Raw genomic sequence first — 12,258 nt, 5'->3', positions numbered from 1 at the left:
TGAACTCTTGGGCTTAAGCAATCTGCCTGCCTCCGCCTCCCAGTGATGGGATTACAGGCATGAGCCACTGCACCCGGCCTAATTGTAGAGACAGTCTCCCTTTGTTACCCAGGCTGATCTCAAACTCCTGGGCTCAAGCAATTCTTCGGCCTTGGCCTCCCAGCCTTGCAGTTTTTCCTATCCTTGACCTGCTCTTCACATTCCCTGGGTAATCTCCACTTTTACAGCTAACACTTAGTTGCTAATAACTCTCAAAATCTATCTCCAAGCCAGACTTTTAGGCTCATACAGCCAACCTCCTACTGAATGTCACTACTTAACATACTATAGGCAGCTCATTTTCTTTTTGGGTTTTTTGTTTGTTTGTTTGTTTGTTTTTGAGGTGGAGCCTCGCTCTGTCACCCAGGCTGGAGTGCAGTGGCACAATCTTGGCTCACTGCAAGCTCCGCCTCCCGGGTTCACGCCATTCTCCTCTCTCAGCCTCCCTAGTAGCTGGGACTACAGGTGCCCACCACCACGCCCGGCTAATTTTTTTGTATTTTTGGTAGAGACGGGGTTTCACCGTGTTAGCCAGGATGGTCTCTGTCTCCTGACCTCGTGATATGCCCGCCTCGGCCTCCCAAAGTGCTGGGATTACAGGCATGAGCCACCGCGCCCAGCTCTAGGCAGCTCATTTTCAATATGGCTAAACTATTCATCTTTCCCTCTGAACTCCAGGTTCTACTGATTTTTATCCCTTAAGTGTTTCTGGCTTTGTCATTTCCCTCCCATTATTATTTTTTAAACTTGATCTTAGCAAAAGGCCAATAAACAATTCTATCACTATCTTTTGAACCATATTGCTATAATTTAGGCCCTAATAATTGTGTTAGGATTCTTGGTTGCAAACAACAGGAATCATCTTTTGGGTAACTTAAGCAGGAAGAAAATTTATTGCAAGGATACTGAATGGCTCAAAAAAGTAATGGGAATATTAGAGAACCTGGTTTAGAGAATGGTGTGAAATCAAAGGACGGAAGACCAAAGAGAAGGTCAAGGTCACACCACTGACCAGTCTATATAGGATGCTACAGTTGGACTCTAATGTCTGCCATTGCCAAATATTGTCTAACTGGTTGGTCCTGGGTCTTTGCATTACTCCTGCAAAGTCAAGACTTCCCCAGCAGGAGTATCCATTTAAACTAGCCTAGGTCATGTGCATGCATACTTCCTCTTTGCTAGGAAGGGGAGGAGGTGATTGAACCCTATCTCCCCAGGCTCCATATGGGGAGATAAGATCCAGCTTTCCATGGAAAATATAGAAAGGGGCCTTTTGGTTGCTGAGCAGAAAAAAACTAGCAAATGTTTACTATACAACTCCTTTCTGGTCTCAGCAGCCTCCTAACTGCTTTTGTGTCCTCTGTCCTCTCACCCCCTAGAGCCAGAGTTAGCTAACCAAAATGTAATTCTGATTACGTTATTCCATGTTTCAGTGGCTCCTCATCCACCTGTAAGAAAATGTTATTCAAGGCTCTCCACGCTGTGGCCCTTACCTGTCCCTTCAGCTTCATCTCCATCCAGTTCCTTCTTCGCGATTTACACTTTAGCAAGGCTGAACTACAGAACCAGAGTTTCCTCTACATGTCTCATGCTGTTTCTCATTGCTATGCTTTGTTTTGCCTTCCCTCTTCCTGTCCCTGCTGCCTGAATATCCCTTTCTTAAAGCCCACCTTTCCCTCCCACCTGGTAACTTTTCCTCATTGTTTAAGAAACTATTTTCTTGGCTGGACGTGGTGGCTCACACCTGTAATCTCAGCACTTTGGGAGGCTGAGGTGGGTGGAACACCTGAGGTCAGGAGTTCGAGACCAGCCTGGCCAACATGGTGAAACCTCATCTCTACTAAAAATACAAAAATTAGCCGGGCATGGTGGTGGACGTCTGTAATCCCAGCTACCCGGGAGGCTGAGGCAGGAGAATCACTTGAACCCGGGAGGCAGAGGTTGCAGTGAGCCGAGATCGCACTACTGCACTCCAGCCTGGGCAACAGAGTGAGACTCCATCTCAAGAAAAAAAAACCAGCAACAAAAAAAAGAAACTACTTTATTGATGTTTTTTCCTCCTGAGCCCCTGCTGGTCTTATTGAATTGTCACCTTGTATTATAATTGTTTTTATTTGTCACTGTTATCATACTGCCTACTCTTTACCCTCTTCCCACATACATACACAAATGCACTCTTACTTATTGTGAGTTGAGGGTAGGGATTATGTCTTACTTGTTTTTGGATCCCTAATACTAGCAGATTACTTGGCATGTTATATACTCAATACATATTGAAGTAATAAGAGGCATTTGATGTTGAACTTAGAGGATAATAAGTAAGATTTTGGTAATGCAAAGAAAGAAATTAAACGTGTATAATTTGAAGGCAGCAATATTAGGCTCAGATTAGAAAAAATACGACAATAGTAATTTGTCTTTTTTTGGCTAGCAAGTATATGTAGACGAATGGTAGAAAATAAGACAGGAAATATAAGATATTGTCTTAAGTAATTAGGAGCCTTTGAAAATTTTCCAGCACAAGTCTGATTTGGCCATACTGTGTTTTAGGATATTAATCTGGTTGCAGAATGGATTAGTAGGGTGAGTAGAGAGATTTTTTATGAGGCTTTTCTCTTACATAAGCAACTACATAAGTAAGGGAGATGGCAGCAGAAATAGGAGTCAGATATATGAATCCTAACTTGCCACTTAGTTTCATAGTCAAACATTCAACTCTCTAAGCCTCAGTTTTCTCATCTATACACTAAGAAGGTTGACAGAGTCTTTGGCAGCTCCAAAATCTTTGTTATATATTGTAAGAGAATCAATGACACTTGGCAAATGATTGGATGGTGGCTACAGGGGGAGGTTTTAGAGACTGTTGAGGTTTTGAGCCACAGTGAATGGGAAAACAGTATTGCTGTTTACAGGAGTAGTAATTAGGTGTTTTTAGCGACAGTGGTAATGCTAGGATCTTTAAAAAATAGGACATCTAAAGCAAGTTGATTTTCCTAATTTGTGTCCTCAGAGTATAAGAAAATAGGATTTCAGTGTTGAGGATACTTTCAGAGGAAACTAATGGTCAGGAGATAAGCCGCCCTTTTTTTTTCTTTTTTGAGACATTGTTTCACTGTGTTGCCCAGGCTGGAGTGCCTTGGCATGATCTTGGCTCACTGCACCCTCCACCTGCTGGGTTCAAGCAATCCTCGTGCCTCACCCTCCCCAGTAGCTGGGACTGCAGGTGAGTGTCACCACTCCCAGCTAGTTTTTGTATTTTTAGTAGAGATGGGGTTTCGCTATGTTGGCCAAGCTGATCTCAAACTCCTGGCCTCAAGTGATCTGCCCACCTTGGCCTCCCAAATGCTGAGATTACAGGTGTGAGCCACTGCACCTGGCTTTTTTTGGCTTTTTTTTTTTTTTAAGACAGAGTCTCGCTGTGTCACCAGGCTGGAGTGCAGTGGCGTGATCTTGGCTCACTGCAACCTCTGCCTCCCAGGTTCAAGCGATTCTGCCTCAGCTTCCCAAGTAGCCGGGACTACAGGCGAATGCCACTATGCCCAGTAATTTTTGTATTTTTAGTAGAGACGGGGTTTCACCATGTTGACCAGGATGGTCTAGATCTCTTGACCTCGTGGTCTGCCCGCCTCGCTCTCCCAAAGTGCTGGGATTACAGGTGTGAGCCACTGCGCCCGGCATCTTTCTTTTTTCTTTCTTTCTTTTTTTTTTTTTTTTAAGAGACTAGGTGTTACTATGTAATGCCCAGGCTGGTCTTGAACTCCTGGATACAAGCGATCTGCCCACCTCGGCCTCTCTAAGTGCTGGGATTGCAGGCATGAGCCACCACCACACCCGGCCTAAACTGCTCTTTTTAATAACAGTGTCCTGGCTGGGCGTGATGGCTCACGCCTGTAATCCCAGCACTTTGGGAGGCTGGGGTGGGTGGATCACTTGAGGTCAGGAGTTCGAGACCAGCCTAGCCAACATAGTGAAACCCTGTCTCTACTAAAAATACAAAAATTAGCTAGGTGTGGTGGCAGGCGCCTGTAATCCCAGCTATTCGGGAGGCTGAGGCAAGAGAATCGCTTGAACACGCGAGGCGGAGGTTGCAGTGAGCCAAGATTGCGCCACTACACTCCAGCCTGGGCGACAGAGTGAGACTCTGTCTCAAAAAAGGGAAAAAAAAAGTTTACTTTGGTGGATTTAAGCTTGCACACCATCATTCTGGGGTTGTCTAGTCTCACTGGGAATTAGAGTGATTTCAAGTGACATCGCAAAGTGGACACTGATTAAAAGGTCAAATGGGCTGAGTTTCAAGAGATGGGAGAACAGGAAACCGAGTTTAGAGGGTGAGGAGTGTTTGTTTTGAGCGGGCTAAGGGTCGGGAATTGTTAGAGGGCCCCAGGAATTACTGTCTAAAAAGCCGTATTGGTATTGAAGGGTCAGAGTGTCAAAAATGCACGGCAACCTTATGTGTTGTGGCAGAAAGAGTGCTTTAAAAGGCCCCATATTCCAGCTGGGCTGACTCCCACGATGGAGGGAAGAAGATTTGGCCCCTTTTATTAGGTAGTGGGATACCCTGTAGTCTCTACAGGAGAGAGGTTGACAGGGCTGCTAGAAGGCCGGGGATTCAGAGGGAGGCGGAGCTGGCCTAGCGCGGAACCCTCCCTCCCAAGTTTATACTCCTCAGGGTGAAGAATTCAGTGTAGATGGTAGGGAATTTAATCTCCAGGACTGGTTTCGCGTACTATGAGACTGTTCCTCTGGCCAGCCCCCTTTTTTCAAGCAAGCTGCAGGCTTCGCCTCGGCCCTAGAAACCGGATAGGCCTCTCCGTGCGCTCTCAACCTAACCTGCGGGGGAGGGGGAAGGGAGCTCCTTATAGTCCCACCCTTTGCGCTGTTTTGCGTCTTTTCGCCTTTTGTGAGTGGCAGTGCGCTTTAGCCAATGATGGCGCGGGGCGGGCAGGAGCATCAGGTTAGGTTGCGCAGGAGGAGGGGGAACTGGTGCTGGAGAGACAGGGAGAGGGGCGAACCGGCCCCCCACAGCCACTGCAGGTAAAGCCACCTCTCTCCTCCACTGGGGTGAGGCACAGCTCGTTTTCTCCTTCAGGGCTTGTCGGGCCTCTCAGCCTGCAGCTTCCGCCCTAACATTGCTCCTATCCCGGGCATCCACACCCCCCACCCCCCGCATCTTCCCGTCTTGGCCATCCCCACCCTGGAGGGCACCCCCGCTAGCTCCTTACCTCAAGTGCATGTACCTCATTTCCATTTTGGGGTCTCCAGTTACCAGAAATCTTCCGCCTCTGCTGTATGGACCTTACTGGCACCAACCCCGGCAGTATGAGCAGGTAATGTACCCGGGTCCCCCCCACCCCCACCCCAGTCGCGTTTTCCTCTCCATCAACCCCTCACTTCCTCACCTCGCCCTTTCCCTTTTTTCATGAGTGCAGAATCTCTCTAGTTTCTTCTTTACCCCCTGAAAATACATGTCTTTAGCTGTCGTAGTTGCCTATTTTGCTTTTCCGATTTATTCACAAGGTCTTACTTTACCAGCCTTATTTTCCCCCAAATGATCATACCCTTGATTGAGGTGTGAGTGCTTTCTCTTTCAGTAATTGGAAAACAGAAACAGAGTAGCCACACATTTGGCAGTGAGAATGGTGAAGACAGAGAAAATGGCCTAGGATCTTGATCTACTTAGGAAATCTGAGTGGCTCCAATTTGGTCCTATGTCTTTCCATCCTGATCCTTTGCTGACCCTAAATTGTGATTGCATTCACTTTGGATGTTTATTTTTCATTTCTGTATAAGATTTGAGACCCTTCGTGTCTCACGAATGTCTTCATGGTACAGTTTTAAAATACTTCTCTTTTAAAATTATGTTGGTGATTTTCATTTTAGCCCTTTGGATTATTTTATTTTCAAGGTATTTCTCATTTAAATTAAGCTGCTTCTACCCATCTTATGTTTCAGTAACATGTATTTATGTCTATCTGCAACTGATCTTCTTGAAAGCATACAGTTTCCAACAACAAGATTTGTTCTTTGAAGTAAATAAAATAGTTTATTCTTTTCTGAACCTTTGAGCAGCTAGAGGTTAAGTGGTCATGAGTGGTACTTTCTAAAAGTGCACATTACAGAAAGAGGTCAGCATGGCTCAATACTGCATTCGTTCATTGTCTTCTAAGAGGTTGTCACTACGGAGAAATCTATAAGTGGGCAATAGATATCTGTAGCTCATTTTACATAATTTTATCTATTAGACGACAGAACTAATCTCTTGCAGTGTTTCTTATCCATCATAAACAGTAAATGATGATAAACTCCTTTTGAGAGGCTATAGGAAATCTTATCCCATCCCAAAGATACTGGTAACTCTGCCATGCCAGGAATGTTTCTTTCTCTGCCCTCTACTCCTCACATGTGTCTTTTACAGATCTTCACTGGCCAAGAAGGCTTTGTCCGGTGTTAATAAATATAAATAGCCTAAACAATGAGATGTAGTTTTTTCACTTGATAAATATAAAATTATAATATTGAATACACCTTTAAGAACTGCACATTTATCTCCACCCTCGGTTCCCAGAAGCCCTTCTTAAGGGCCTTAGTCTCCATCCTCTGGTTGAGAATCACTGCTTTGTTGAAAGGTATGGAGAGATTGAGATGGAAAAATATAGGGTAGAATTAAAACAAAATACTTTATCATAGGACAGACAGTTTATTATAGAAATGGGCAAGGGTGAGGAATAATGTCAAATAAGAATGACAGAGTTGGGACTCTAGATTTCCAAAAAAATCAAGAACTGTATTAAAGGTGGTAAAGCTGCAGAAGAACATCAGTTTGTACTTGTCTCAAGGCGAAGCAGTAGTTTCACCTTTAAGAAGGAGATGAAGTGAAGGGCTATACTGGCATATATAATAAAGTATTTTTCTACAGGTAACTGGATTGTTACTTGGTGATTATAGATAGATGGGCTTGGATTTTAACCTTAACTGACTAGTTTGTTACTTTTCCCTTCCACTGCCATCCCTCACCCCCCACATGCCCTCCAAGATTTCTGTCATGATTCTGGTCATTAGTTTGTAATTATGGAAAGTGACTAAGTACAACCACTAAGTTTTGTCTTTCCTTTTGAGCACATACATGTGTTTCTCTTTTGGGGACTGGTGGGCCAACACTGGCTTTTCATTCTTAATATGATAAAAGTTGGTGTGACTTCTTTATCTAGGCAGTTACTTTGCATTGAAACCCACTTAACATCTGTTCATTTTTGCTATTAGGGTTTGAATCAAGGAAAGAGAATTCATGAGATGGTTGAGAAGATTCATGAGATAGATGAACTTGGTAGAATAAATAGGCCATATGTGGATATAGCCAGGGTGACCCACAAGTAGTAGTAGAAGGAGGGTTAAAAAAAGTTAGATGTATGTTGGGAGAAGGTTTAATCTTGTAAGAGTCAAGGACAGTTTAAAGATAGGAACTAGAAAAGAAGTAGGAAACTAGCATAAAAATATGAGATGAATTGGGTCAGTATAGGTGAGAATGATGGAACTGAGAAGTAATGATACTTGGTGGCAAGGTTTTTGAATTATTAGGCATAGACCGAACTAGAAGAAGCAGAAATTTGGTTCGAAAATTGGGAAGGGAGAGATAAATGACAATGCATTGATCTTTAAAAAGCTTATACTAAGTCATATGGGGGTAAGGAGATTCATCAGAAACCATCAGCCTTGTTTCTCCTATTTAAAAAAAAAAAAAATCTGGGCCTAAGATTGGATCATTATGGGGGAAAGGAAGAGCATTAGAATTGACAAATAGCAAGGAATCATGGAAGCGACAAAATACTCCATGGAATAAGGAGCAGGCTATAAACTATTTGCAACATAAACTTCTGGTTAGTAGAAACTTTCAGCGTGGTGGCTCATGCCTATAATCCTAGCACTTTGGGAGGCTGAGGCAACGGCTCACCTCTGAAGTCGAGAGTCCGAGACCAGTCTGACTAACGTGGAGAAAACCTGTCTCTACTAAAAATACAAAATTAGCCAAGTGTGGTGGCTCAGGCCTGTAATCCCAGCTATTCGGGAGGCTGAGGCAGGAGAATCGCTTGAACCCGGGAGGTAGAGGTTGCGGTGAGCCGAGATCGCGCCATTGCACTCCAGCCTGGGCAACAAGAGTGAAACTCTGTCTCAGAAAAAAAAAAAAAAAAGAAACTTTCACTGTTGTTTTTATATTACTCCTAGCTGTAGATACTTTAACTTCTGACGGTGAGTAGAGAATGAAAAATAATTGGTGCCAAAGTAGGTATACTGGAAAAAAGTTGATGATAATGGGAAGGAAATTTATTAATATCAAGTTATTGAGTAGGTTTTCGTTAAATCGGGAAGCATTCATAACTTTCCTGATTGCCATTTTGAGTAATTTGGAGGCAAATATTAGATATGAGAGGCTGGAATGAGCTGGTGGAATAGGCTAGCCAGGAATGGGAGATGGTATGGATCTTGGGTTGAGATATGAAAAGTATGCAATTACTGAAGCAAGGACGATCTTGTTTAACATTGTTGGAGATACCATGTATACTTTGTAATTTTGACTCACGTGTTTGTTCTCTTTGTCTGTTTTGGAGTATCTGATATATTAACCCATATTATATTGTTTTATAAGGATAAGTGAGATGGGTTGGGAAGGAAAAAACATAGTATGGGGGTTATATGGAAAAGTCTCCTTCAGTCAGGACTATGCCTCTGACAAATTTCTTATCTGGTGTCTTCCAAAAGTTAGGAGAAATGGTCTTACCAAGCAAGACTTTCCTGTATTGTCAAATACTGTCATCATATACAAAGAACAGATATTTCTTTTTCATATATTTGGGTTTTATGGTGGTATACTTCCCTGTCTTTGATAGCTTTTCTTTTTTCCACTAGTTTCATGAACTTAAAACCCTAGACATGGATTTTGTGAACCTACTTTCAGCCATTCATAAGACATGTTTTCAAGATAGGAAGCTTTTTACCATCTCATGTTAGAATCAAAGAATACCATTTAGTTTCTGTGAGGATCGAATGGTTTACTCCAGATAATGCGAGCAAGTATAATTCATTAACTGTTTTTTGATTAGCTACTATATGTGCTATGTCCTGCTGGTTCTTTGGGGATCCACAGATAAATAAAACGTAGTCCCCACCATCCAAGAACTTTCTCCCAGAGAAAGAGGAGCTGGGCCATGGTACAGAGTTGTGGAGGGTGTACATTGCATACATTCATAACAAATTTTTATATATTTAGTATGGCAGTTTTCCAGGCATCTTGAGAAGTGGGCAACTTTTTACAATTTGCGCAAAGGAACCATTTGGGCCTTCAGAGGATATATTACAGACTTAGGTCGTTATAATAAAATATTAAATATAAGTGCTTTAAGGTTTAAACAATGGTGTGGGTATTTAAAGGAGGTGGAGGGATCAAGTCGTCACAAGTTGCTCAGTTAAAGCGTCAGAGGTTCAGGGCTCACTTAATGGAGTAGAAGACCTTTGAGGGTTGGTAGGATTTTAGCTGCGAGAGATTATTGGCATTGGGATGGAGAGGACGTGTTCCAGGCAGAAAGCACAGCATCATAAGCAAAGTCACACAGGTAGGAATCACATTAAGGGAATTGTGTAGTCTAGTTGGACTGGAATGTAAAATATATGTAAGAGATGGTAAGAGGAAGTTGGGAATATAAATTGGAAACAATGTTGAATCCCTTGCAATTGACCTTTTTTATCTTAAATATGAGAAAGTTTTCTTGAGAGGGGACTTCAGAACAAAAATCCCATTATAGATTAATATGTTAACTAGAATAAAGGTTGCAAAACTTCCTGGGTAAAATTGTATGATCACTGGTGAGATTGTACTATAAACCTTGGTTAAAGGTGGTTATTTTTGCCAATAGTAAGTAAAAATATATAAAACACAAGAAAAATTTATACAATAGAATATATCCAGAAACCTTTATCTATAGAGTCACTGTAATTCTGGTGGCATATTTTTGAGTTCTACTAACTTAAAAACTGAAAATAGAAGGTAAATGAATATTAAATTTTATCTTTACCAAAGAATAATAATTGTTAAAAGAAACGGAGAAAGACAGCCAAATGCTCTTAACAGAGTCTTTAAAGTTTGTAGGTGTAAGTGCCCAAGAGGAGGTTGTTATTGTTTTTCTCTTTTAGTTTTAGTTTTGAAGCAGAAATATGAGTCTTTCTGCTGTATGTCCGTCCTCAGATTTCCTCACATTTCCCTCTTATATTCATGCTATTTGATATTAAGAACAGTACGTAAGAAGGGAAAATTTTCTCTGAGATCGCCAACTTTGCTTATTTTTCATTTGTATTTGTATTCCTACAACAGGAGTTCCACCATCTTCCTCTGAAGACGTAGCCATCTTGCTCCATGAAGGTCAGGACAATCTGACATGCACTTGTTTCTTGCCTCTATACTTGAAGAGTAGTCCTCTTACATTGTGTACATTTTTTTCTTAATAGGGGAGGGGAGGGGAGAGCCAGTACCCCCCCTCCCCTTCCCTCCCTAGACCTTGGAGAAATACCCTCCATTACTTTCCCAAGATGGCAGACCCCATCATGGATCTGTTCGATGACCCAAATTTATTTGGCCTGGACTCTCTGACTGATGACAGCTTTAACCAGGTCACACAAGACCCCATTGAGGAAGCCCTTGGACTGCCAAGCTCTCTGGACTCCTTGGATCAGATGAACCAGGATGGTGGAGGTGGTGATATGGGGAATTCATCAGCAAGTGAACTGGTCCCTCCACCAGAGGAAACAGCTCCCACAGAACTTTCCAAAGAATCCACAGCTCCAGCTCCAGAATCCATAACCTTGCATGATTATACCACTCAGCCTGCCAGCCAGGAGCAGCCAGCCCAACCTGTCTTACAGACATCGACGCCAACATCAGGACTTTTGCAAGTCTCCAAGAGCCAGGAGATCCTGAGCCAAGGGAATCCTTTCATGGGTGTCTCTGCCACAGCTGTCTCCTCCAGTAGTGCTGGAGGGCAGCCACCTCAGTCAGCCCCTAAGATTGTTATCCTTAAGGCCCCACCAAGCTCCTCAGTCACTGGTGCCCATGTGGCACAAATTCAGGCCCAAGGTATCACCAGCACAGCTCAGCCCCTGGTGGCAGGCACAGCCAATGGTGGAAAAGTCACTTTTACCAAAGTGCTAACCGGCACACCCCTTCGACCAGGTGTTTCCATTGTCTCTGGTAATACAGTGTTGGCCGCCAAGGTCCCTGGGAACCAGGCTGCTGTTCAGCGCATTGTCCAGCCCAGCCGACCAGTAAAGCAGCTGGTCCTCCAGCCAGTTAAGGGTTCAGCTCCTGCTGGAAACCCTGGGGCCACAGGGCCCCCACTGAAGCCTGCAGTTACACTGACCTCTACACCTACCCAGGTGACTTGAGTGAAAGGGGGAGGTGAATTTTGGTTTCATAGAGGGCCCAGCAACTCTTTGAGAGAGTGAGCGCATGAGAGCTTTCTCTGGGAAAGCCTATTTAAATTCCATCTTTGGTTTTTATCAGTTAGTGTGACAGCCACATACTTAGTACTTGCTGGTTGGAAGCAGTTAATGTTAACACATTTTTTGAGCTCTTACTACACATTTACATTGTACCTAGCTGGTGCTAAATAAGGCAAACACAGTCCCTGTCCTTACAGAGCTCACCGTCTGCCAGGAAAGACAGATATTAAGCAAGAGTTCACAATAATTGTGTGATACAAAGTTTTATGAGAAGTATGGGATGCTATGGGAACAAAGAAACATCTTTGAAGAATTATCTTTATATTTGCAAGACTTGTAAAAGCTATTTATATCTTTCTTTTATTCTTATTACTAAGATTGTCCCCCTCCTACTTTGCTCAGTGAAAGTGTTATTTTCTAGCGTAAGAAGGTAGAGGCTCTAGCATCTGAATAAAGGGCCAAAAGAGTTGGTGGGGGTGGGGGCGCAGCATTGAGATAATTAGGACTAGCCAGGCACAATGTCTCTCACCTGTGACCCCAGCTACTCAGGAGGCTGAGGCAGGAGGATTGCTTGAGGCCAGAAGTTCAAGACCAGCCTGGGCAACATAGTGAGACCCTTGTCTCTAAAAAAAGTAGGACTAGTGGGAAGAAGCTACAAGGAGGCAGATTTCAATTCAATATAAGGAATTTTGTATTATTAGGTTTCCAAAAATGAACTGCTGCATTAGAAGATAG

The 12,258-nt window shown here is 43.1% G+C and overlaps 1 protein-coding gene across 18 annotated transcripts in view; it reads left to right on the top strand.

The window, feature by feature from the left end:
- Positions 1 to 12,258, top strand: part of CHD8 (chromodomain helicase DNA binding protein 8) — a 71,171-nt gene that overhangs the window by 14,021 nt on the left and 44,892 nt on the right. For 4 of the 18 annotated variants that reach the window (XM_055097257.2, XM_055097258.2, XM_034937261.3 and 1 more), the window contains one exon: positions 10,400 to 10,447. In XM_055097257.2, the coding sequence (XP_054953232.1) occupies positions 10,442 to 10,447 (6 nt within the window). In that variant the 5' untranslated portion in view covers positions 10,400 to 10,441. Of the gene's footprint in view, positions 1 to 4,933; positions 5,367 to 10,399; positions 11,458 to 12,258 lie in introns of those variants that run through there. The other 14 variants (XM_055097252.2, XM_055097251.2, XM_034937257.3 and 11 more) reach the window with 8 other exon arrangements.

This window comes from Pan paniscus, chromosome 15, assembly GCF_029289425.2.
Source record: "Pan paniscus chromosome 15, NHGRI_mPanPan1-v2.0_pri, whole genome shotgun sequence".
NCBI lineage: Eukaryota > Metazoa > Chordata > Mammalia > Primates > Hominidae > Pan > Pan paniscus.
Note: the sequence above shows the minus strand (reverse complement) of the source record. Positions and strands in the feature narration are given on the sequence as shown.